The sequence below is a fragment of the Triticum aestivum genome, chromosome 2A (assembly GCF_018294505.1).
Source record: "Triticum aestivum cultivar Chinese Spring chromosome 2A, IWGSC CS RefSeq v2.1, whole genome shotgun sequence".
Taxonomy (NCBI): Eukaryota; Viridiplantae; Streptophyta; class Magnoliopsida; order Poales; family Poaceae; genus Triticum; species Triticum aestivum.
This window is the reverse complement of record NC_057797.1, coordinates 10,835,763-10,862,272: the sequence shown is the minus strand read 5'-3', so window position 1 is coordinate 10,862,272 and position 26,510 is coordinate 10,835,763. Positions and strand designations below refer to the sequence as shown.

Sequence of the window (26,510 nt, the reverse complement as noted above, 5' to 3'; positions counted from 1 at the left end):
TTCCTTTGGTAATGGTTCATGCCCTAGAGAGGCTATTTCTGATCATACTCCACTGTTGGTTGATTCTGGGGAAGCGACACATGTGGGCAACAGAAATAATTTCTGTTTTGAATTAGGATGGTTTGAGAGGGAAGGCTTCCTTGATCTCATTGCAGCCGAATGGGCCAAGGAGTCGGGTGGGATATCAAATATTGATAGATGGCAAAACAATATTAGACACTTGCGCCAATTTTTTAGAGGATGGGCCAAGAATCAAAGTGGTTTATATAAAGTAGAAAAGGAGAGACTGATACAAATTATTAATGAGCTTTATTTGAGTGCGGAAACGACACTTCTTAATATGTCTGACCGGAATATTAAAAATGAGGCGGAGAAGAAGTTACAAGCTCTTTTGCGAGAAGAGGAGATGAAATGGGCACTTAGAGAGAAGATATCTAAGATAGTCCAAGGGGAAGATAATACCCAATTCTTTGATCTCATAGCTAATAGGAGACACCGGCAAAAGAAAATTATTCAACTTTAACAAGATGAGGGTACAATTGTAGGGCATGAGAACCTCAAACTGTACATATCCAATTATTATAAAAAGGTTTTCGGAGTACCAGAAGAAAATTCTATATCCCTAGATGAGAGGGAGATCGGGGATATACCTCAGCTTAGCTCCAACGAGAATGAGGTGTTGTCTGCTCGTTTCATAGAGAATGAGGTGTTTGATGCAATATCACAAACGAAACAAAATAAAGCCCCTGGATCGGATGGGTTCCTGGCGGACTTTTATAAGTGGTGTTGGCATATAATCAAGGGAGATCTTATGCCTTTGTTCCAGGACTTGTTTGATTATAAATTACAGTTATTCCACTTAAATTTTGGAACAATAACATTGTTCCCAAAGAAGGTGGAGGCAATCCGTATTGAGCAATTTAGACCGATATGTCTTCTCAGTGTAAGCTTCAAGATCTTTACCAAGGTTGGCCCGAATAGGTTAATCTAGATAGCTCATTTGGTAGTTCAACCAACCCAAACCGCGTTCATGCCAGGATGACACATCCTCGAAGAGGTTGTCATCTTACATGAAACTCTCCATGAAATGGACACAAAGAAACTAAATGGTCTTATATTCAAAGTTGACTTTGAGAAAACGTATGATAAGGTCAAATGGCCCTTCCTCCAGCAAGCCTTTCGTATGAAAGGGTTCAGTGAGTCATGGATATCTCAGGTGGATGCATTCACACAAAAAGGTAGTGTTGGGATAAAAGTAAATGATGACACTGGGCATTATTTTCAGACTCACATGGGGCTAAGACAGGGGGACTCCATGTCTCCCATGTTGTTAAACAAAGTAGTCCTTATCGGTCAGCCTAAAGAGAATGGCCAAGTAGGACGACTAGTTCCCCAGGAGCTGGGGGTATCCATACTAAAATACAATGATGACACCATTATTTTCATGGAGCACGACCTCGCGGAGGCCAGGAATATGAAGCTTGTGCTTTGCCTATTTGAGCAATTTTTTGGACTAAAAATAAATTTTAATAAAATTGAATTGTTCTGTTTCAGGAGAGCGAAAGAGGTACATGATGAGTACAGAAAATTATTTGGATGTGAAATGGGTTCCGTACAATTTAGTTACTTAGGGATCCGAGTCCACCATAGGCATTTAATGAACAAGGAATGGAAATGTATAGAAGATAGATTTGAAAAAAGACTAAGCTGCTGGAAGGGCAAGCTAATGTCATACGGAGGTCGGCTGGTTCTGATAAATTCAGTTTTGACGAGCTTGCCAATGTTCCTTCTATCCTTCTTTGAAGTGCCCTTAGGGGTGCGAAAGAGATTAGACTTCTATAGATCCTGCTTCGTTTGGCAAAGTGATGAGACTAAGAAGAAATATCTATTGGCCCAATGGGATATCATCTGCAGACCCAAGGACCAAGGTGGGTTAGGGGTTGAGAACTTAGAGGTAAAGAACAGATGCTTGCTTAGCAAATGGCTTTACAGGTTATCATAGAAGACTGAGGGTATGTGCGTACAAATTTTGCGGAATAAGTACTGACGCACTAAAACTTTGGCCTAGGTTACAGCTAGACCTATAGACTCACCTTTTTCGGAAGGGTTAATGAGGACAAAAGTCACCTTCCAATGGGTGAGGTTCATCGTAGGTAAAGGTACGACCACTAAATTCTGGGAGGATACGTGGCTGGGGAAGATGCCTCTAGCCCTATAGTATCCATCACTATATAATATTGTGCAACAAAAGGATGACTTCGTTGCCATGGTATTAAATTCGGTACTGCTTAATATCCAATTTAGGCGATCCCTAGTAGGGGATCGGTGGAACGTGTGGTTACACCTTGTCCGCAGGTTGATGGAAGTTCAACTATCGGACCACAAAGAAACGTCTCGCTGGAAGTTTGCTGCGAACGGGATCTTTTCGGTGAAATCTATGTATCTGGACTTAATTGATTCAGGGTCATTGTCTAGGTCTTTACACATATGGAAAATTAAAGTTCCGCTTCGAATTAAGATTTTCATGTGGTTCATTCACAAAGGAGTCATTTGACAAAAGATAATTTGCTTAAAAGAAGTTGGATCGGTAGCTCCAGATGTTGTTTTCGTGAGCACTATGAAACAATTAAACACCTATTTCTCGAGTGTCCACTTGCAAAATTATTATGGCGCTCAATTCATATAGCTTTTAACGTACATCCCCGAATGAGCATAAACACGTTATTTGGGACATGGCTCAATGAAGTGGACTTACATATGGTGAAACATATTCGGATAGGGATATGTGCACTACTTTGGGCGATATGGAATACAAGAAATGATGTGATTTTTAATGGGAGAAACTTCACGATTTTTTTGCAGGTAATCTACAGACCTACAACGTGGATCTGTATGTGGTCATTACTCAGTCATGTGGGCTGCAGTGAGCTTTTGGTTATTGCGTGCAACCGTTGGGAGACGGTAGCACATGCTATCTTCAGCCGATTTGGATATCGTGTTGATAATAGACTAAGTGTATAGGCATCGTAGTCTGATCTGTATTGCCGGATGTGGCATTTTTCATTTGTTTTATTGCGATTGGCACTTTGATTATGAGATCCTAGTGACCAAAAGACTTTGTTATTTTATTGTTAATAAGATGGATGCATGCATCGATTGATGCAGAGACCGGGGGTTTTGCCTCCTTTTCCAAAAAAATACACTAATTAACACAAGTAACATACAATCATCACAAGGATGAAAAGCAACGCATTGCGTTTGTCATTCAGGTGGATTAACCTAATAATGCTTTAATTTTCCAACCAACCCTTGCTTATTTTTTCATTTGGCTAACACAGTCTTTTTTTTGCTTTTGGTACCATTTTCTGATAGCAGGTTACAAAATACATTGAGTAGTGTAAGAACCGCCAAGCATAGACGGACACACTTACTTATTGTAAAGAAATGAACACAAAACAAATTACACATACAACAAAACATGAAGAAGTGACCGGTCATATTTCCAACCATTTGGTTTGATCACTGATATGCAGTGTACCTTGTCGGCACCAACATCAGTGGCGTCTTCTTTCGAATGGTCAGAGCCCCTTCCTCCTCCATGCTTAGATCCTCAATATTCATTCCAGGTGGAAACTCCCAGTTGAAGCAGTAAAGCATGTTGGCCAGGATGAATTCTACGTTGGCCACACCCATGTCCATTCCTGGGCAGATGCGCCGTCCCGAGCCAAAGGGCAAAAGCTCGAAATGTGCTCCATTGAAGTCTATATCCATGACCTCAAAACGTTCAGGGTAAAACTCCTCCGGGTCCTTCCAAACATTGGGATCCCTAGCAATAGCCCATGCATTTACAATAACCCTTGTCTTGGCTGGGATGTCGTATCCTGCAATCTGAATCTTCCGTAAGGTCTCCCTTGGTACCAGCAAAGCCGCCGGGATACGCAGCCGTAGGGTCTCCTTGACAACCATTCTTAAGTAGCATAGGTTGGACATGTCTTCGTTTTGCACCCTCTCTTTCTTCCCTACTGCAGTTCTGATTTCTTCTTGTACCTTCTTGAGCACCCTTGGGTGCCGAAATAGCTCTGCCATTGCCCAGTTTATTGTTATTGCACTAGTATCATTGCCAGCGACCAAAGTGTCCTGCAACATATGTATTCACGTGAGAAAAATATATTTGAGTACTAGTTGCACAAGAAGATGAACCAAATATTAATTCTTTTCTTTCCGAAAAGGAGTTGCATGATGCATCTTCCACAACGAATGCGATAATTATTATTACCATGAGGATAGCCTTTACATGATCCTTAGTGATCTTATTGTGCTTTTTCCATAAGTCGATAAGTTCTTCCAGAAGTGCTGATCCGCAATTGTCATCAAGTTTTTTTCTAGTGGGGTCTTCATTCACGTAATGCTCGATGACTTGTTCGAAGAATCCATCGAGCTTCTTAAAGATCCTGTGTCGGCGGGCCTTGGTGCCTGTAACATGGTCAAAGAGGCTGCCAGTGGCGTTGGCAAAGAAGTCCTCGGCAGAGAAGCTGCTCAGCATGTCCACGGCCTCGTTCATCACAGGGACCAATTGCCCCTTGAATTTCTCTGCAGCGCGGTTTCCCCCAAAAACAAAAGAGCCAAAGATCCCATCCAACGTAGCAGAGATGTAGTCAGGAACCGGCACTGGTTTTGTCCCGATACTGGTGAGGTTATTCACCAGCTTTTCTACCTAATCATTGACATGTAGAAATTAATAGGATTACCACAGTCGTTTCCTGTTAATTCTCAATATTTTCTTATCCATGGACTAATAATTTATGTTTAGTTATGGACTACACACTCTCTCTCTACATGGCAAAAACTAACTCTATGTATAGTACTATGGCTAATATTAATTCTGAAGAAAGCAACCGTACTTAAGTGTCAAATGTGAATTATGCAGCTAGGTTGAACATGAGATTAGTTTGTTTTCTGCATTTAGTTGTCTTAGTTTGAAACTATCTACCAAGGATGCATGTCTCACACATGAACTGTGCCAAATGGTCTCAAGGTGTATGCTTCAAAAGGAAAAATGAATTCATCGCCCAACTATTAGATAATTTTACTTAGGGAGATGATACATATGTGACTAACATGTGTCCCCTAGAAAACTATAACAGTGTCATATCTCCATATATTTTTCTTTTATTTTGTATTAATAAATGATTATGACAAAAGTTATAAACCATCAGCGGTTTGATTAGACTTTACGATCAAAATGTTGGAAGACTATAATTTAACTAACATATGTTTATAGTTGTCCTAAAAATGGATATATCCTTGAAAATTATACGTTGGCAGTAGAGAAAAAATATCTACTTCTGATAATTATGCCTAAGCTAATCTCGCTCATAAATCCCCATAACTTTCCGGAGAGAAAAACAAGTTATCTTCAAAATTAATCCAAAACGTATCAGAGAAGATAGATAACTATATCGTTAACGAGTATATATTTATATTTGTTGCGGACGGAAACAGCCTCTAAAATTCTGCAGTACATGAAAATATATAATCATGGTCTTCATTTAAATTAATCACAAATGATAAATCTTAATAATTTCCCTGCAAGAAAACCTTGATAGCCATATACTATAAAGTATCAGAGACATTAAATCACTATAGACACACCTGCAAAAATCAAAACTCCTAATCATCACGAATGCATGCCTCAGGCTCGAAGCAAATCTGTATCTGTCCTATTCAATTTCTCTGTATTATCTAGAGTATTCATTTCTATGTTTCCCATTTTATATTTGTACTTGTATTTTTATCTCTAGAATATGAACAAGCAGAAGTCAATGAGATATATTTCCAGTCTAGATTTTCTTGGACATACTTTCATACAAGTATTATCATATTTATGTGATTCTTCAAGTACATATGTAAACAAACATCTACTATCAATGAGCATATGTTTCTTAGTAGACTAAGAACTGGTATTGCTAAGTTTTTTCACATTTAGTCTTTATCTAATAACTAATTGAGTACATATGCACAAATCTGGGAGAATCATATTTGTAGACATAATGCTGCACAAAAGTATGCACTGTAAATAAATAAAAGCATATGGTCCATGTAAATAAGTCACAAACACTCACAGATTTAGTGGACCCTTTTGATACCACATACGAACAATCGGATTGCTCACCATCTGAGTTATGTGTACTGAGTTAATATCATGTACTATGAATATGCTAACTTAGTACAAAAAATCTAGTAGCAGACACATCATCACAATTTTAAAGGCACAAACTGATTTAACTTCAATTATAATTGGTCCATCAATTAGTTTCAATCCAAACTTCTAGTGTGCATTATAAATATACCAAAATGCGAAGTTATCCTCAGCCAAAAAAGCTTCTTATTAGCTGCTGTCCGTCTCGTCCAGGACAGTTTTTATTGTAATAAACTCCAGAAGGTATTTGTATAATTTTCAGTTTTCTAATATTATGATATATAGATTTTCGATGCGTAGGACTGGAAGGCTTAACTTTAAATCATAAAAACTTTTTGTAGAACTTGTTTTTTAGATGAGCACTGGTATCTTTTAATCCAGCATGGTTCGGATGGTGGATATAAAAACACAGTATTTATAATCTCATAATATTCGTGTCTGTGTCACTCTTTCTTTCTTAGTCACTCAAAAATTTCTTAGTGTCCATATAGTAATTGTTGGTGCACATATGTGTGCGAGTAACCCAGCTTACTGTACTTGTTTTTCTCTTACACTTCCGATAAATTTAATATCGTGCATAAGTTCACATGGAAAATACAAGATCGATCTACATAGTTTCAATTTGGAAGTTTCTATGTGCGCGCTCCCACATGGGCGATAAGTTGATGACTAATATAAGATTTTCATACAATTTCACTCATTCACAAAACTAATCACGTACGTACCTGGGCATCGCGAGCGTAGCAAGCGGCCTGCACGCGACGCTTGCTGAGAAGCTCGAGGATGAAAAGCTTGCGCATCTCCTGGACATAGTCGCTGTAGGGGGAGAAGATGACGTCCTTGTAGCCATACGACAGCAACCGTGGCCCTGCCGAGGGGGACCGTCCGGAGCAGTCGACGTTGTGGGTCTTGAGAGCCTCGCGTGCGGCCTCCGGCGAGGACAGCACCACCGTCCGCACCATGCCCAGCCGCAGCATCATCACCGGCCCGTGCCGCTTTGAGAGCGCCAACAGGCTCCGGTGGGCCAGCGGGCCGATCTGGTGCAGGTTGCCGAGGATGGGCAGCTGCCAGGGCCCTGGTGGCAGCCTAATGCTACCGGACCTGTTCCGGCTCCTGTGTAGGAGGAAGAGCAGGGAAACGAGTGGGAGGATTACTAGCAGAAGCTGCCATTGTTGGGGTTGGAGCTCTAGAAGCTGAGAAGCCAGCATTGTTCTAATCTTGCGTGATGTGTCGCTTTGGCTGAGGTCTCGGGTGGTTTAAATAGAAGGTTCCTAAGCCCATTCTTAGTTGGCGCTTTAAAGGACCTTTGTATCAGTTGGTCAAGTCATTTTAACCCCAATCATTGAAAGAAAAGAAAAAACATTGGTTGGCGAAGTAGAAGATGGCTTAAGACACCCATTAATGGAACCTGCCACAGTTCTGTTAAACAAAGAAGCAAAAAAAGACAGTAGCTAGCAAAGTAGTTAGAGGGGAGCGTAGTACTAATAAAATGTTTAAGGACTTGTCACTTGTGCCGTCTTGATGTGATGATGCCCACATGCACAAGAAAACAAACAAACTAGTGTCGACTGAAACTGGCATTTTTAATTTGCACAATGCTTAAACCGAAGGTGCACATCTCAAAGAGGAAAAAAAATTGAATGTAACAAATTCTTGCAAAGATGTTCAATGCGTAAAAGTTAACTTTGTAGGTACTATAATATTTTCCTCAAGAACACATATTTATTCAGAAAATTAGTTTTGAACTTCAGTTGAACCCTTTTGCATATAAAGAACTCAAATATTTGTGTATATGTTTTTTTAAAGGGAGGTATATTGCGAAGATATCAATTACACACGGACTCTGCACCAACAAGATGTTACAAAAACAACTAGGATTCACACAGCCAAAGAAGAAATAAAAAGAAAGGAAAAAGGAAATGACCCGCCAAAGCGATCGCCTCCTCAACAGCAGCATAGATACCACCACTTAATACAACACACGAAAAATAAAGAATGTCATCAAAAGCAACACCTCCAAGAAGAAAACAGTGCACAAGCACCGTCGTTGCTCGATGCAAGATCTTATGTTTTCATCCTGAAGAAAGTCTGCACACTCAAAACAATTTCTTCAACAAGGCAATCGCGGGGCATAACCAATGACCAATGAAGGCCAAACCTTAGGTTTTCACCCAGTAAGCCACAACTCGGCACCCGATCCAGATATTCTGAGCAAGATCTCCTAGGGCCATTTCGGAACTTGTCAATGGCTAGAATCTAGTAGGACCTATATATCATGCAGGACGTTGTCGTGATGCGAGAGAAGCATGATGATCGCCACCTTAATAATCATGAAAGCAGGCTCGCAGGCCGCCCCGAATCAGCCTGCCACCGCAAGGCCGGGTGCTTGCACCACCATGGTGCCTAGTAGCCAGCGCCGCCAGGCACCACCGCGCCAGCATCTAGGCACGTCCCAGAGTTGTCGATCCGTCCAAGCCCAACTAGGCCGCGTGAGATAGGCTCTCACGTCCATGGCCACACGGGCGCCCTGTCGTGGAGCAGCCATGCATCCATTGCCAATGTCGTCTCGCACTCGCCTTGAAAACCCACTGCTCCATGTAGCCGGATCACCACCAGATCACGATCTACCATCTCCATAGAATTATAGCACCTCCACGCGCGGGAAGAGGCCCCTGTCTCGCCCCACCTGGCCCGCGATCGCCGTGTGCCCGATCCGATCTGGCGGTAAGATCGTCCGGCTCAGGACCGACAGCCATCATCCTGCCACTGCGCAATAGGCCGCGAGGCAGCGGATCCCCGCCGCCCCCTTCACTGGCTACGCTCGGCTTTGCCCAGCGGCGGCCTCGGGGGGCGACAAGAGGCAGTAGCAGTGGGAGGCAGCACGGGGCCTGATGACTACACTATACTAGAAAAAGGCCTGCTAGTGGTTTATTTGTTTTGCCTACTAATGGCGCACTACAGGTGCGCCACTAGCATCACGCCATTAGTATTTTTTACTAATGGCGCATCACGCAGTACATCATTAGTATGTCCCACGGTGCGTCATTAGTATGCCTCCCAGGGGCCATATTTACCCATGTGCTCTGGCTTACTAATGGCGCACTAGTTGATGATGCGCCACTAGAATGCTCTGGCTTACTAATGGCGCACTAGTTAGTGGTGCGCTACTTGTATGAATATTAGAGATTTTTTTCTTTTCTGATATTTGTACAGGTTACAAAATATATTACTGGACAGAATATAGACGGCACCACATATCAACAGCAAATTCGTCGAATACAATAGAAGATTAGTCTCCGAATACAACTCATCATATTAGTCTCCGAATTCAAAAGACCGAACAAAGAAAGAACATTACAAGTCTCGAGACCGCGAGTAGCGAGTTTGTCTTCACATTACAAGTCGATATCGATCAACTAGAAGAGAGCTGCGGTCATCACGATGAGCATCATCGCGATGAAACTGGTCTTCATCCGGTTCCTCCTCCGCTCCCTCCTCTCTCCGGCTAGATAGCGCGCGTATCTAGATTCCGCCTCCGCCCTAGTGGTGTACCCTTTGTAACTGTTACCGCTGAAACGGTGAACCTGTCTCTAACACTCCTCCCAGTCGTCATAGACTCCGGGAACCTTACCCTTGTACACGACATACGACGGCATCTCTATACACTAGCCAAACAAAACGTTACTAACAATTCACAGACAATACATAAGCAATATATAAATATGCAACAAAAGGATCGGAAGAGAAAAGCAAGACATTAATAGTATGATTCATGGTCCTACTAATAAATAGCATCGATTACATCTAAGTTGAACGACTGTCCAAACTAAAGAGACATACAAGTTCATTAAAGTTTAATTACAACATGAGCTAATCGATATTCCAGAACTACACATAGCATCACTACTTTCGACTCGACTCAGGGACCGGAGCGTGGATGAAGCCATCGTCTCTCGTGATGGTCATGAAATCACGGGCGTTGTCACCCTGCATTTGTAGCGTTGTGTCTATCTCACTGTTGGACGGTTGATGTCTGGGGTAGAACTGCTCCGAGGTACGAAGGACATCTTGATGGATGATTTCCGCAAACTCTGACTGGATGCGAAAGAATTCTTGTCTGATGTCCGTGTCCTAGATTGCCGACAATCTTGCGGCCCAATCTTTGAGATTATTTAGTAGCAGAAGGTCATTATGGTCCCGTACGATCGTCCGCATGTGATGGAGGGCGTAGTAGGCATCCTTCTGACCGCCAGGCGGCTGCTTGACGCAGGGGAATGTCGTATTGTGGGCGAACACATGCTTGTCGTACTTACGAATTGGCCTGGTGAAGGTGCCTCCAGATCTGGCGTTGTCGGGGAGAACATCATCAAGAACTTTCTTCATATTTGCGTAGTCTTTCTTCGACTGACGGTCTGAGTCGAAATACGTGGCCATGGAATATTTCGGGCTTAAGAGGATGAGTGTGCAATGTGTGTCACTGCACAAAACATGGAATGCTAGAAAAAAAGAACGATCAAAATCTAAGAAATCATATGTTACGGGGCGGTGAGGGGATGACTTACTTGGGAAAGTAAGGCACGAGGAAGTTATCCTTATCTGGATTTGCCAAAATGACGCCTTCGAGGTATGAACTCGCGACTTGCCGGTCCCCAGCGCTGCCCAAGATCTTGGCATGCATGTAGAAGGGGTCGACTATCGCGATGTCCAGGGTCTTGTCTCTAATGATCCGCATCTCCATACTCAGTGAAAATAGCCGAACGAAGGTGTAGTGCAGCGGATGAAGGTTAAACATAACAAAGATGTCATCGAACCGCAGGACGATCGTACCCCCGATGGCGTTATCCACAAAGCCCTTGCCCTCTGGCACCTTGGCCTCGAAAACCGGGTATGCCACATCATTCTCGGAGAGACGCCGCTTCTCCAAAGAAAGAACACTTTCATGCAGACTCTGCATAGCACCGGTTGCAGCATTGAGCAGATTAGTCGGTAGCATCGGCCTACCCGCCACATGCACCCTCCTCGAGCTATCCTTAGGTGAAGGTGGACCGTCCTAAGCACGAATCGTACTCGGTGCCGGCTGGCTGGCACCCTTGTTATTCTTTCTTTTCCGTCCCTTCTTCTTCTGCTGTAATGGGATCGAGTTCTGCTCACAGACTGCCTTCTTGAGTGTGTTTGGGCTAATAATATTTGGCACCTCGGCTATCTGAGGCTCGGTGAAGGCGGCAGCTGGAGGCGTCTCCTGAGAACTGAACGCCAGACGACGCCTGTTGCAATTTGGTTTCTCCACGGTTCCAGCATGATAGTGGTCGTCTTTTTCAGGGTTGGGTTCTTGAGAAGGAGGCCCGAAGAATTCGTCATCGTACCCATGTTCGGCAAAGTACTTATCGACGTTGGTAACTGTACCGTCGTCGTTGTCGTCGTCGTCCAGATCATGTGCCATATGCATGTTCCGATCCTGTGCCATAGGCATGTCCGGCATGTCCGGTAGCGTTGCGGCGGTCTTGCCATGGCTTGGCGCCGGCACGACTGGCGGTGTTGTCTGTGGGGTGGTGTCCCCCGCCCCCAAACGAATCTGACTCTTCGGCCAAAGCAGGGGCCAGCTTACGCAGGCGCTGAGGGTCACCACATCATCTTCGTCGGCCCCAGCAGGTCGAATCGGAGGTAATAACTCCTCGCAGCCTGGCAGCACCCGAACCAGTTCAACCCTATACACGGTGGGTGGCATCGGATTACCGTGGAACACGGGGTTGCCCGGTTGAATGATTCTGCCCTTGGCGACATCGATCAACTCGCCACCCACGAAGTGCAGGAGAGTGCATGGAACGTCGGCGGCGCCCCGCGAAAACATGTAGGGCGTCAGGGATGCCCAGTCAAAGGCAAGGAGATGAAGTCATCGGCCGAGAGGCTTAATTAGTTACCATGATGGCGTCGAGCTCGGCTAATGTCGAGGCACCGCTAACGGCGGGCGTGCAACTGACGGAGGGGCCGCTTGCTGCTGAGGTGCCGGCCAGCGTACACCCGGATGCATTAAGCTCCAATGCCCGTGCCGGCGTCGGAGACACCAATACCGCCTCCGCCGGAGACACCAATGGCGCCCCCTGCGCGTTGTGCGAGTTGCTGACCGTGAAGCTGGGAACCGGGGCGGCCCCTGTTGGCCGCCCGCAATCCACGTCGTGAGCCCCTTAATCGAGGTAGGCACAATGGCGGTGAGCGTCGATCCCAGTTGTTGTTGCACTTGCTCTTGGACCATCTCCAGAATCCGTGCCACTTGTGCCTTGAGTTCTTGAACCTCGCGCGACTAGCTTTCCAAGCTGGTCTTTCTCTCCTTTCGCCCACCAGCGTTATAGTATGACGACCATTTGGTGGACAAGCCTTTGCCGGCCACACGACCAGCTGACGATGGCTTACTGAGCTTATCCTTGTTTCTCATTATGTTCAACGCCCTATTTAGAGTGATGTCCCAAGGGGTGCTCTGAGACGACCCCGTGCTACTGCTTTCAGTCGCCTGCGGTAGGAATGTGAACCATTTAGAAATTTGGCTTCATTAATTAGAATGCAACCATATGGAGCTAATTACGCGGGGGTGTATTCCTTACCAGAACACGCTCAAGCGCCCTGTTCTTTCGGATCCGTTGTAAGCTCCTTTGTTACCGGGTCCTCCATGTATCGGGCCCTGACATAGTCCCTGGTCTGCATGTCACGGTATTTCTCGAAGCGGGGCAGTAGGCCTTGCTCGGCACGCTCCGCGTCCTCCTTGTCCCATATAGGCCCCACCACTCTATAACCGCCGGGACCGAGTTTGTGTTCCCCTAAGTTCAACTCCCGCATTTCTTTCCCCCACTGACTTGATTCAGAGGTTGCGCTGGTCTCGCACTTGATCTTGAACTCCTTGTAGTCATGTTCGCTGATCGAAGGATTTTTCGCCTTGATCTTCTCATAACTATCACCTTTGTCAATCATGCTCTTCACTGCACTTCTCCAAGTAGACAGGGCCGTGCTCATCGTCGTGAGGGCGGCACTGTTCACTTTATTCCCTGAGAGGCGTGTGTTTGCAAAGTCAGCGGGGAACTTGTATCGTTCGTGCAGCTTTGTGAAGAGGAGGCTGTGCAAATTCCCTCGGTCCTTATGCCTTAGGTTCTCGATGTGGATCGACACGGTGCTCCGGAGAATGCACCCGAGCTGAAGCGAGTACCCCTTGACTAATTCTTTGGGCGCTGTTGGATGCCCGTCGGAGTTCACTTCAGTAAATTCCTCCTTGACGGTGCGGAGCACGTTCGGGCGCCAGTCCTTCCATTGCCTCTTCGGTTGGCTGCCATCTGTGCGTGCGCTACCATCATCAGTGGTGGCATCCTCGGCGGCACCATTAGTGGTGTCATCCCCGACGCCACTAGGGGTTGTGTAGTCAGCATCAGTGTCTTCCGCGGCGTCCTCATAGCGATGAGGTTCTTCCTCCATCTCTTGGGACAACTCCCAGAATTGCATGCCCGAACCGCCGGCCTCATCATTGTGGGCCATGTTTCGCTCTAAATAGGAAAAAAGTTTGGTCAAAAAGTTGGTTATTGTCAAGGAACAAGATCATGGTATCATCATTTAGGGTTTGTCGACACCGAGGCATCCTAAAAGCTAAGATTTTATCATTTGGGGTTTGTCGACGCGGAGGCACCCTAAAAGCCTAAGCTTTCATCATTTAGGTTTTTATCGACACCGAGGCACACTAAAAGCCAAGGTTTTATAATTTATGGTTTGTCGACACTGAGTCATCCTAAAAGCTAAGCTGTGAAGGAGAATTCTAAGTTGGGCCTAATCACTTGGCTCTATTGCCACCTATGGTTTAATGTAGCAAGAATAAAGGGGCAGTTGATCCTACTTAATTAAGTACTAAGATACCCCGGCCCATGCATTAGTCACAAGTACCCCATATTTCCTATTTTTTAGCAAAGTCATGCTAAAATTCACGGAAAATTTCAGCATGACCTTTGCTGCAAATAGGACATATGGAGTACCCAAATTTGCCGAAACGGAAGTTAATCGACATTCCAGCAAACTCAAGGGCCACTCGGGGTACCTGCTCATCTAGGTGGCACACATTTAGAGAGAGCCCGTCTATATTATAGAGAGGAGGGGTTTGCTTTTACTCAATAGTATCTTTCCTTGTGCAAATCCTGCTTTGTCATCAATCCACCAAAAAGGGGGAGATTGTAAGGTCATATTTATCCCTAAGTGTTTTGGTGATTGATGACAACGCATTTGCGGACTAATCGTGTGCCATGAGCTTTCCAGACTCTTCTCTGCTAAGCACAAGACGATTGGGTGCCCCTCGAAGACTGACGAAGACGACGTCTTTTCTATGTTTCTTTTTGGTGGATTTGAGTCATAGGAAAGCCGTACTATTAAGAGGGGGTCCGCATTGGAAAGGTTTGGGTGGAATCATCACGTACACGTCTCCTTTTATCCCCTCCTTCTTCCTTGGAGTTTCCTCCGTTTTCCTGCCATAGTTGACTGGCTGCTTGTGCGGTTGTGGTAGTACCGCTCCAGGATCAACGGTAGTACCGTGGGCATCCACGGTAGTACCGCACAGAGGCGCGGTAGTACCGCTGGTGCTCACGGTAGTACCGCTCCCCTGGAGCCGTACTACCGCTGCCCACCAGGCTAGTGCCGCCCGGTGGCGGTAGTAGGAGCGGATGTAATTTTTTACATCCGCACCTGCCGCGGTAGTACCGCTTTTGTCGTGCGGTAGTACCGCGCTAGGCGGTCAGGCAGTAGTACCGCCCCTCGGCAGTACTACTGTGTCGAGTTTTTGCTACTTCCGTTCTTTTGCGGAAGTATGCACGGAAGTTCCCCTTCCCCCTATCGGGACTTTTTGCCTCACGGTAGTACCGCACTGAGGGCACGGTAGTACCGCGCGTGCGGAAGTACCGCCCCAGCTTGCGTCTGTTTCCCTGGCTGGGGGTCGCGGCAGTACCGTAGGTTGGTACAGTAGTACCGCACTATCGTGCGGTAGTACCGCTTGGTTGCAAGCAGTACTACCGCGCAGCCTTGCGGTAGTACCGCTGGCCATGCGCGGTAGTACCGCTGGCCGCGGGCTGGTAGGTGGGTAACGGGTGGATCTTTTCCACACACTATATAAAGGGTCTCCTTCTTCCCCGTTGACTTACCTCTTCCACCATTAAAGCTCCATTATTGCTCCAAGCTCCATTTTCACCCGATCTCACTCCCTAGCCAACCAAACTTGTTGATTTGCTCGGGAGTGGTTTAGAAGGCCCCGATCTACACTTCCACCGAGAGATATTTGATTCCCCCTACTAATCCCTTGCGGATCTTGTTACTCTTGGGTGTTTGAGCATCCTAGATGGTTGAGGTCACCGCGAAGCCATAGTCCATTGTGGTGAAGCTTCGTGGTGTCGTTGGGAGCCTCTAATTGAGTTGTGGAGATTGCCCCAACCTCGTTTGTAAAGGTTCGGTCGCCGCCTCCAAGGGCACCAATAGTGGAATCACAACATCTCGCATTGTGTGAGGGCGTGAGGAGATAACAGTGGCCCTAGTGGCTTCTTGGGGAGCATTGTGCCTCCACACCGCTCCAACGGAGACGTACTTCCTCTCAAAGGGAAGGAACTTCGGCAACACATCCTCGTCTCCACGGTCTCCACTTTTGGTTATCTCGTGCCTTTACTTGGGTAGCTTATTTGTTTCATATATCTTGCTTGCTTGTGTTCCTATTCGTGTTGCATCATATAGGTTGCTCATCTAGTTGCATATCTAGACAACCTATTTTGATGCAAAGTTTAAATTGCTAAAGAAAAGCTAAAAATTGTTAGTTGCCTATTCACCCCCCCTCTAGTCAACCATATCGATCCTTTCAATATATTCAGATCCTTTATGCATATTATTACCCCTCTGATTATGAACATGAATATGCTTTGTGAGTAGTTACGTTTGTTCCTGAGGACAAGGGAGAAGTCTTGCTATTAGTAGTCATATGAATTTGTTATTCGTTTGATATTTTGATGAGATGTATGTTGTCTAGCCTCTAGTGGTGTTATGTGAACGTCGACTACATAACACTTCACCATTATTTGGGCCTAGAGGAAGGCATTGGGAAGTAATAAGTAGATGATGGGTTGTTAGATTGACAGAAGCTTAAACCCTAGTTTATGCGTTGCTTCATAAGGGGCTGATTTGGATCCATATGTTTCATGCTATGGTTAGTTTACCTTAATACTTTTGTTGTAGTTGCGGATGCCTGCAATAGAGGTTAATCATAAGTGGTATGCTTGTTCAAGTAAGAACAGCACCCAAGCACCGGTCCACCCACATGTCAAATTATCAAAGTACCGAACGCGAATCATATGAAAGTGATGAAAACTAGCTTGACGATATTCACATGTGTCCTCGGGAGCGCTTTTCCTTATATAAGAGTTTGTCCAAGCTTGTCCTTTGCTACAAAAAGGATTGGGCCACCTTGCTGCACTTTATTTACTTTTGTTACTTGTTGCTCGTTACAAATTATCTTATCACAAAACTATCTGTTACCACTTATTTCAGTACTTGTAGAGAATACCTTGCTGAAAACCGCTTATCATTTCCTTCTGCTCCTCGTTGGGTTCGACACTCTTACTAATCGAAAGGACTACGATAGATCCCCTATACTTGTGGGTCATCAGGGGTCAGTCCGGTGGGATCCTCCTCGGGGTGAAATGCGAATCTTTACATGTGTTTGATGTGGTTTCGAAGATTTTACCATCAAATTTCTTGTACGGTCAAAAGTTGCTGGCTTCAGATGGGCCTTGGTTGCCGTAGATGGTGCGGCCCAGCCAAAGCTCAAACCGGATTTACTAGCGGATCTGTTGAGTATTTGTGGTGATGAAAGACTTCCCATTTAGGTGGGGGAGACTTCAATATAATTAGAAGACAAGAAGAAAAAATAATGACAATTTCTAGGGGAGATGGTCATTCATGTTTAATACGATCATTGAAAGTCTTGAGTTGAGGGAGATTGACCTCACTGGGACACAATTCACTTGGGATAATTCTTTACCAGCACCTACTGATGAGAACTTAGACCGGGTTCACACTAGTATTGAGTGGGAACAAAAATTTCCTTTGGTAATGGTTCATGCCCTAGAGAGGCTATTTCTGATCATACTCCACTGTTGGTTGATTCTGGGGAAGCGACACATGTGGGCAACAGAAATAATTTCTGTTTTGAATTAGGATGGTTTGAGAGGGAAGGCTTCCTTGATCTCATTGCAGCCGAATGGGCCAAGGAGTCGGGTGGGATATCAAATATTGATAGATGGCAAAACAATATTAGACACTTGCGCCAATTTTTTAGAGGATGGGCCAAGAATCAAAGTGGTTTATATAAAGTAGAAAAGGAGAGACTGATACAAATTATTAATGAGCTTTATTTGAGTGCGGAAACGACACTTCTTAATATGTCTGACCGGAATATTAAAAATGAGGCGGAGAAGAAGTTACAAGCTCTTTTGCGAGAAGAGGAGATGAAATGGGCACTTAGAGAGAAGATATCTAAGATAGTCCAAGGGGAAGATAATACCCAATTCTTTGATCTCATAGCTAATAGGAGACACCGGCAAAAGAAAATTATTCAACTTTAACAAGATGAGGGTACAATTGTAGGGCATGAGAACCTCAAACTGTACATATCCAATTATTATAAAAAGGTTTTCGGAGTACCAGAAGAAAATTCTATATCCCTAGATGAGAGGGAGATCGGGGATATACCTCAGCTTAGCTCCAACGAGAATGAGGTGTTGTCTGCTCGTTTCATAGAGAATGAGGTGTTTGATGCAATATCACAAACGAAACAAAATAAAGCCCCTGGATCGGATGGGTTCCTGGCGGACTTTTATAAGTGGTGTTGGCATATAATCAAGGGAGATCTTATGCCTTTGTTCCAGGACTTGTTTGATTATAAATTACAGTTATTCCACTTAAATTTTGGAACAATAACATTGTTCCCAAAGAAGGTGGAGGCAATCCGTATTGAGCAATTTAGACCGATATGTCTTCTCAGTGTAAGCTTCAAGATCTTTACCAAGGTTGGCCCGAATAGGTTAATCTAGATAGCTCATTTGGTAGTTCAACCAACCCAAACCGCGTTCATGCCAGGATGACACATCCTCGAAGAGGTTGTCATCTTACATGAAACTCTCCATGAAATGGACACAAAGAAACTAAATGGTCTTATATTCAAAGTTGACTTTGAGAAAACGTATGATAAGGTCAAATGGCCCTTCCTCCAGCAAGCCTTTCGTATGAAAGGGTTCAGTGAGTCATGGATATCTCAGGTGGATGCATTCACACAAAAAGGTAGTGTTGGGATAAAAGTAAATGATGACACTGGGCATTATTTTCAGACTCACATGGGGCTAAGACAGGGGGACTCCATGTCTCCCATGTTGTTAAACAAAGTAGTCCTTATCGGTCAGCCTAAAGAGAATGGCCAAGTAGGACGACTAGTTCCCCAGGAGCTGGGGGTATCCATACTAAAATACAATGATGACACCATTATTTTCATGGAGCACGACCTCGCGGAGGCCAGGAATATGAAGCTTGTGCTTTGCCTATTTGAGCAATTTTTTGGACTAAAAATAAATTTTAATAAAATTGAATTGTTCTGTTTCAGGAGAGCGAAAGAGGTACATGATGAGTACAGAAAATTATTTGGATGTGAAATGGGTTCCGTACAATTTAGTTACTTAGGGATCCGAGTCCACCATAGGCATTTAATGAACAAGGAATGGAAATGTATAGAAGATAGATTTGAAAAAAGACTAAGCTGCTGGAAGGGCAAGCTAATGTCATACGGAGGTCGGCTGGTTCTGATAAATTCAGTTTTGACGAGCTTGCCAATGTTCCTTCTATCCTTCTTTGAAGTGCCCTTAGGGGTGCGAAAGAGATTAGACTTCTATAGATCCTGCTTCGTTTGGCAAAGTGATGAGACTAAGAAGAAATATCTATTGGCCCAATGGGATATCATCTGCAGACCCAAGGACCAAGGTGGGTTAGGGGTTGAGAACTTAGAGGTAAAGAACAGATGCTTGCTTAGCAAATGGCTTTACAGGTTATCATAGAAGACTGAGGGTATGTGCGTACAAATTTTGCGGAATAAGTACTGACGCACTAAAACTTTGGCCTAGGTTACAGCTAGACCTATAGACTCACCTTTTTCGGAAGGGTTAATGAGGACAAAAGTCACCTTCCAATGGGTGAGGTTCATCGTAGGTAAAGGTACGACCACTAAATTCTGGGAGGATACGTGGCTGGGGAAGATGCCTCTAGCCCTATAGTATCCATCACTATATAATATTGTGCAACAAAAGGATGACTTCGTTGCCATGGTATTAAATTCGGTACTGCTTAATATCCAATTTAGGCGATCCCTAGTAGGGGATCGGTGGAACGTGTGGTTACACCTTGTCCGCAGGTTGATGGAAGTTCAACTATCGGACCACAAAGAAACGTCTCGCTGGAAGTTTGCTGCGAACGGGATCTTTTCGGTGAAATCTATGTATCTGGACTTAATTGATTCAGGGTCATTGTCTAGGTCTTTACACATATGGAAAATTAAAGTTCCGCTTCGAATTAAGATTTTCATGTGGTTCATTCACAAAGGAGTCATTTGACAAAAGATAATTTGCTTAAAAGAAGTTGGATCGGTAGCTCCAGATGTTGTTTTCGTGAGCACTATGAAACAATTAAACACCTATTTCTCGAGTGTCCACTTGCAAAATTATTATGGCGCTCAATTCATATAGCTTTTAACGTACATCCCCGAATGAGCATAAACACGTTATTTGGGACATGGCTCAATGAAGTGGACTTACATATGGTGAAACATATTCGGATAGGGATATGTGCACTACTTTGGGCGATATGGAATACAAGAAATGATGTGATTTTTAATGGGAGAAACTTCACGATTTTTTTGCAGGTAATCTACAGACCTACAACGTGGATCTGTATGTGGTCATTACTCAGTCATGTGGGCTGCAGTGAGCTTTTGGTTATTGCGTGCAACCGTTGGGAGACGGTAGCACATGCTATCTTCAGCCGATTTGGATATCGTGTTGATAATAGACTAAGTGTATAGGCATCGTAGTCTGATCTGTATTGCCGGATGTGGCATTTTTCATTTGTTTTATTGCGATTGGCACTTTGATTATGAGATCCTAGTGACCAAAAGACTTTGTTATTTTATTGTTAATAAGATGGATGCATGCATCGATTGATGCAGAGACCGGGGGTTTTGCCTCCTTTTCCAAAAAAATACACTAATTAACACAAGTAACATACAATCATCACAAGGATGAAAAGCAACGCATTGCGTTTGTCATTCAGGTGGATTAACCTAATAATGCTTTAATTTTCCAACCAACCCTTGCTTATTTTTTCATTTGGCTAACACAGTCTTTTTTTTGCTTTTGGTACCATTTTCTGATAGCAGGTTACAAAATACATTGAGTAGTGTAAGAACCGCCAAGCATAGACGGACACACTTACTTATTGTAAAGAAATGAACACAAAACAAATTACACATACAACAAAACATGAAGAAGTGACCGGTCATATTTCCAACCATTTGGTTTGATCACTGATATGCAGTGTACCTTGTCGGCACCAACATCAGTGGCGTCTTCTTTCGAATGGTCAGAGCCCCTTCCTCCTCCATGCTTAGATCCTCAATATTCATTCCAGGTGGAAGCTCCCAGTTGAAGCAGTAAAGCATGTTGGCCAGGATGAATTCTACGTTGGCCACACCCATGTCCATTCCTGGGCAGATGCGCCGTCCCGAGCCAAAGGGCAAAGCTCGAAATGTGCTCCATTGAAGTCTATATCCATGACCTCAAAACGTTCAGGGTAAAACTCCTCCGGGTCCTTCCAAACATTGGGATCCCTAGCAATAGCCCATGCATTTACAATAACCCTTGTCTTGGCTGGGATGTCGTATCCTGCAATCTGAATCTTCCGTAAGGTCTCCCTTGGTACCAGCAAAGCCGCCGGGATACGCAGCCGTAGGGTCTCCTTGACAACCATTCTTAAGTAGCATAGGTTGGACATGTCTTCGTTTTGCACCCTCTCTTTCTTCCCTACTGCAGTTCTGATTTCTTCTTGTACCTTCTTGAGCACCCTTGGGTGCCGAAATAGCTCTGCCATTGCCCAGTTTATTGTTATTGCACTAGTATCATTGCCAGCGACCAAAGTGTCCTGCAACATATGTATTCACGTGAGAAAAATATATTTGAGTACTAGTTGCACAAGAAGATGAACCAAATATTAATTCTTTTCTTTCCGAAAAGGAGTTGCATGATGCATCTTCCACAACGAATGCGATAATTATTATTACCATGAGGATAGCCTTTACATGATCCTTAGTGATCTTATTGTGCTTTTTCCATAAGTCGATAAGTTCTTCCAGAAGTGCTGATCCGCAATTGTCATCAAGTTTTTTTCTAGTGGGGTCTTCATTCACGTAATGCTCGATGACTTGTTCGAAGAATCCATCGAGCTTCTTAAAGATCCTGTGTCGGCGGGCCTTGGTGCCTGTAACATGGTCAAAGAGGCTGCCAGTGGCGTTGGCAAAGAAGTCCTCGGCAGAGAAGCTGCTCAGCATGTCCACGGCCTCGTTCATCACAGGGACCAATTGCCCCTTGAATTTCTCTGCAGCGCGGTTTCCCCCAAAAACAAAAGAGCCAAAGATCCCATCCAACGTAGCAGAGATGTAGTCAGGAACCGGCACTGGTTTTGTCCCGATACTGGTGAGGTTATTCACCAGCTTTTCTACCTAATCATTGACATGTAGAAATTAATAGGATTACCACAGTCGTTTCCTGTTAATTCTCAATATTTTCTTATCCATGGACTAATAATTTATGTTTAGTTATGGACTACACACTCTCTCTCTACATGGCAAAAACTAACTCTATGTATAGTACTATGGCTAATATTAATTCTGAAGAAAGCAACCGTACTTAAGTGTCAAATGTGAATTATGCAGCTAGGTTGAACATGAGATTAGTTTGTTTTCTGCATTTAGTTGTCTTAGTTTGAAACTATCTACCAAGGATGCATGTCTCACACATGAACTGTGCCAAATGGTCTCAAGGTGTATGCTTCAAAAGGAAAAATGAATTCATCGCCCAACTATTAGATAATTTTACTTAGGGAGATGATACATATGTGACTAACATGTGTCCCCTAGAAAACTATAACAGTGTCATATCTCCATATATTTTTCTTTTATTTTGTATTAATAAATGATTATGACAAAAGTTATAAACCATCAGCGGTTTGATTAGACTTTACGATCAAAATGTTGGAAGACTATAATTTAACTAACATATGTTTATAGTTGTCCTAAAAATGGATATATCCTTGAAAATTATACGTTGGCAGTAGAGAAAAAATATCTACTTCTGATAATTATGCCTAAGCTAATCTCGCTCATAAATCCCCATAACTTTCCGGAGAGAAAAACAAGTTATCTTCAAAATTAATCCAAAACGTATCAGAGAAGATAGATAACTATATCGTTAACGAGTATATATTTATATTTGTTGCGGACGGAAACAGCCTCTAAAATTCTGCAGTACATGAAAATATATAATCATGGTCTTCATTTAAATTAATCACAAATGATAAATCTTAATAATTTCCCTGCAAGAAAACCTTGATAGCCATATACTATAAAGTATCAGAGACATTAAATCACTATAGACACACCTGCAAAAATCAAAACTCCTAATCATCACGAATGCATGCCTCAGGCTCGAAGCAAATCTGTATCTGTCCTATTCAATTTCTCTGTATTATCTAGAGTATTCATTTCTATGTTTCCCATTTTATATTTGTACTTGTATTTTTATCTCTAGAATATGAACAAGCAGAAGTCAATGAGATATATTTCCAGTCTAGATTTTCTTGGACATACTTTCATACAAGTATTATCATATTTATGTGATTCTTCAAGTACATATGTAAACAAACATCTACTATCAATGAGCATATGTTTCTTAGTAGACTAAGAACTGGTATTGCTAAGTTTTTTCACATTTAGTCTTTATCTAATAACTAATTGAGTACATATGCACAAATCTGGGAGAATCATATTTGTAGACATAATGCTGCACAAAAGTATGCACTGTAAATAAATAAAAGCATATGGTCCATGTAAATAAGTCACAAACACTCACAGATTTAGTGGACCCTTTTGATACCACATACGAACAATCGGATTGCTCACCATCTGAGTTATGTGTACTGAGTTAATATCATGTACTATGAATATGCTAACTTAGTACAAAAAATCTAGTAGCAGACACATCATCACAATTTTAAAGGCACAAACTGATTTAACTTCAATTATAATTGGTCCATCAATTAGTTTCAATCCAAACTTCTAGTGTGCATTATAAATATACCAAAATGCGAAGTTATCCTCAGCCAAAAAAGCTTCTTATTAGCTGCTGTCCGTCTCGTCCAGGACAGTTTTTATTGTAATAAACTCCAGAAGGTATTTGTATAATTTTCAGTTTTCTAATATTATGATATATAGATTTTCGATGCGTAGGACTGGAAGGCTTAACTTTAAATCATAAAAACTTTTTGTAGAACTTGTTTTTTAGATGAGCACTGGTATCTTTTAATCCAGCATGGTTCGGATGGTGGATATAAAAACACAGTATTTATAATCTCATAATATTCGTGTCTGTGTCACTCTTTCTTTCTTAGTCACTCAAAAATTTCTTAGTGTCCATATAGTAATTGTTGGTGCACATATGTGTGCGAGTAACCCAGCTTACTGTACTTGTTTTTCTCTTACACTTCCGATAAATTTAATATCGTGCATAAGTTCACATGGAAAATACAAGATCGATCTACATAGTTTCAATTTGGAAGTTTCTATGTGCGCGCTCCCACATGGGCGATAAGTTGATGACTAATATAAGATTTTCATACAATTTCACTCATTCACAAAACTAATCACGTACGTACCTGGGCATCGCGAGCGTAGCAAGCGGCCTGCACGCGACGCTTGCTGAGAAGCTCGAGGATGAAAAGCTTGCGCATCTCCTGGACATAGTCGCTGTAGGGGGAGAAGATGACGTCCTTGTAGCCATACGACAGCAACCGTGGCCCTGCCGAGGGGGACCGTCCGGAGCAGTCGACGTTGTGGGTCTTGAGAGCCTCGCGTGCGGCCTCCGGCGAGGACAGCACCACCGTCCGCACCATGCCCAGCCGCAGCATCATCACCGGCCCGTGCCGCTTTGAGAGCGCCAACAGGCTCCGGTGGGCCAGCGGGCCGATCTGGTGCAGGTTGCCGAGGATGGGCAGCTGCCAGGGCCCTGGTGGCAGCCTAATGCTACCGGACCTGTTCCGGCTCCTGTGTAGGAGGAAGAGCAGGGAAACGAGTGGGAGGATTACTAGCAGAAGCTGCCATTGTTGGGGTTGGAGCTCTAGAAGCTGAGAAGCCAGCATTGTTCTAATCTTGCGTGATGTGTCGCTTTGGCTGAGGTCTCGGGTGGTTTAAATAGAAGGTTCCTAAGCCCATTCTTAGTTGGCGCTTTAAAGGACCTTTGTATCAGTTGGTCAAGTCATTTTAACCCCAATCATTGAAAGAAAAGAAAAAACATTGGTTGGCGAAGTAGAAGATGGCTTAAGACACCCATTAATGGAACCTGCCACAGTTCTGTTAAACAAAGAAGCAAAAAAAGACAGTAGCTAGCAAAGTAGTTAGAGGGGAGCGTAGTACTAATAAAATGTTTAAGGACTTGTCACTTGTGCCGTCTTGATGTGATGATGCCCACATGCACAAGAAAACAAACAAACTAGTGTCGACTGAAACTGGCATTTTTAATTTGCACAATGCTTAAACCGAAGGTGCACATCTCAAAGAGGAAAAAAAATTGAATGTAACAAATTCTTGCAAAGATGTTCAATGCGTAAAAGTTAACTTTGTAGGTACTATAATATTTTCCTCAAGAACACATATTTATTCAGAAAATTAGTTTTGAACTTCAGTTGAACCCTTTTGCATATAAAGAACTCAAATATTTGTGTATATGTTTTTTTAAAGGGAGGTATATTGCGAAGATATCAATTACACACGGACTCTGCACCAACAAGATGTTACAAAAACAACTAGGATTCACACAGCCAAAGAAGAAATAAAAAGAAAGGAAAAAGGAAATGACCCGCCAAAGCGATCGCCTCCTCAACAGCAGCATAGATACCACCACTTAATACAACACACGAAAAATAAAGAATGTCATCAAAAGCAACACCTCCAAGAAGAAAACAGTGCACAAGCACCGTCGTTGCTCGATGCAAGATCTTATGTTTTCATCCTGAAGAAAGTCTGCACACTCAAAACAATTTCTTCAACAAGGCAATCGCGGGGCATAACCAATGACCAATGAAGGCCAAACCTTAGGTTTTCACCCAGTAAGCCACAACTCGGCACCCGATCCAGATATTCTGAGCAAGATCTCCTAGGGCCATTTCGGAACTTGTCAATGGCTAGAATCTAGTAGGACCTATATATCATGCAGGACGTTGTCGTGATGCGAGAGAAGCATGATGATCGCCACCTTAATAATCATGAAAGCAGGCTCGCAGGCCGCCCCGAATCAGCCTGCCACCGCCAGGCCGGGTGCTTGCACCACCATGGTGCCTAGTAGCCAGCGCCGCCAGGCACCACCGCGCCAGCATCTAGGCACGTCCCAGAGTTGTCGATCCGTCCAAGCCCAACTAGGCCGCGTGAGATAGGCTCTCACGTCCATGGCCACACGGGCGCCCTGTCGTGGAGCAGCCATGCATCCATTGCCAATGTCGTCTCGCACTCGCCTTGAAAACCCACTGCTCCATGTAGCCGGATCACCACCAGATCACGATCTACCATCTCCATAGAATTATAGCACCTCCACGCGCGGGAAGAGGCCCCTGTCTCGCCCCACCTGGCCCGCGATCGCCGTGTGCCCGATCCGATCTGGCGGTAAGATCGTCCGGCTCAGGACCGGCAGCCATCATCCTGCCACTGCGCAATAGGCCGCGAGGCAGCGGATCCCCGCCGCCCCCTTCACTGGCTACGCTCGGCTTTGCCCAGCGGCGGCCTCGGGGGGCGACAAGAGGCAGTAGCAGTGGGAGGCAGCACGGGGCCTGATGACTACACTATACTAGAAAAAGGCCTGCTAGTGGTTTATTTGTTTTGCCTACTAATGGCGCACTACAGGTGCGCCACTAGCATCACGCCATTAGTATTTTTTACTAATGGCGCATCACGCAGTAC

General features: G+C 43.9%; 1 protein-coding gene and 1 pseudogene across 1 annotated transcript; both read right to left on the bottom strand.

Annotated features, from left to right (window-relative positions):
* Window positions 1-3,519: 3,519 nt before the first annotated feature.
* Window positions 3,520-7,407, bottom strand: LOC123191301 (4-hydroxyphenylacetaldehyde oxime monooxygenase-like). The gene is made up of 3 exons (XM_044604101.1): window positions 6,925-7,407; window positions 4,277-4,714; window positions 3,520-4,137 (listed from the first exon to the last, which is right to left on the bottom strand). The coding sequence occupies exons 1-3, from the start codon at window positions 7,405-7,407 to the stop codon at window positions 3,520-3,522; spliced, it is 1,539 nt and encodes a 512-aa protein (XP_044460036.1).
* Window positions 7,408-20,813: 13,406 nt separating this feature from the next.
* On the bottom strand, window positions 20,814-24,700 carry LOC123191300 (4-hydroxyphenylacetaldehyde oxime monooxygenase-like; annotated as a pseudogene).
* Between the last annotated feature and the right edge of the window lie 1,810 nt (window positions 24,701-26,510).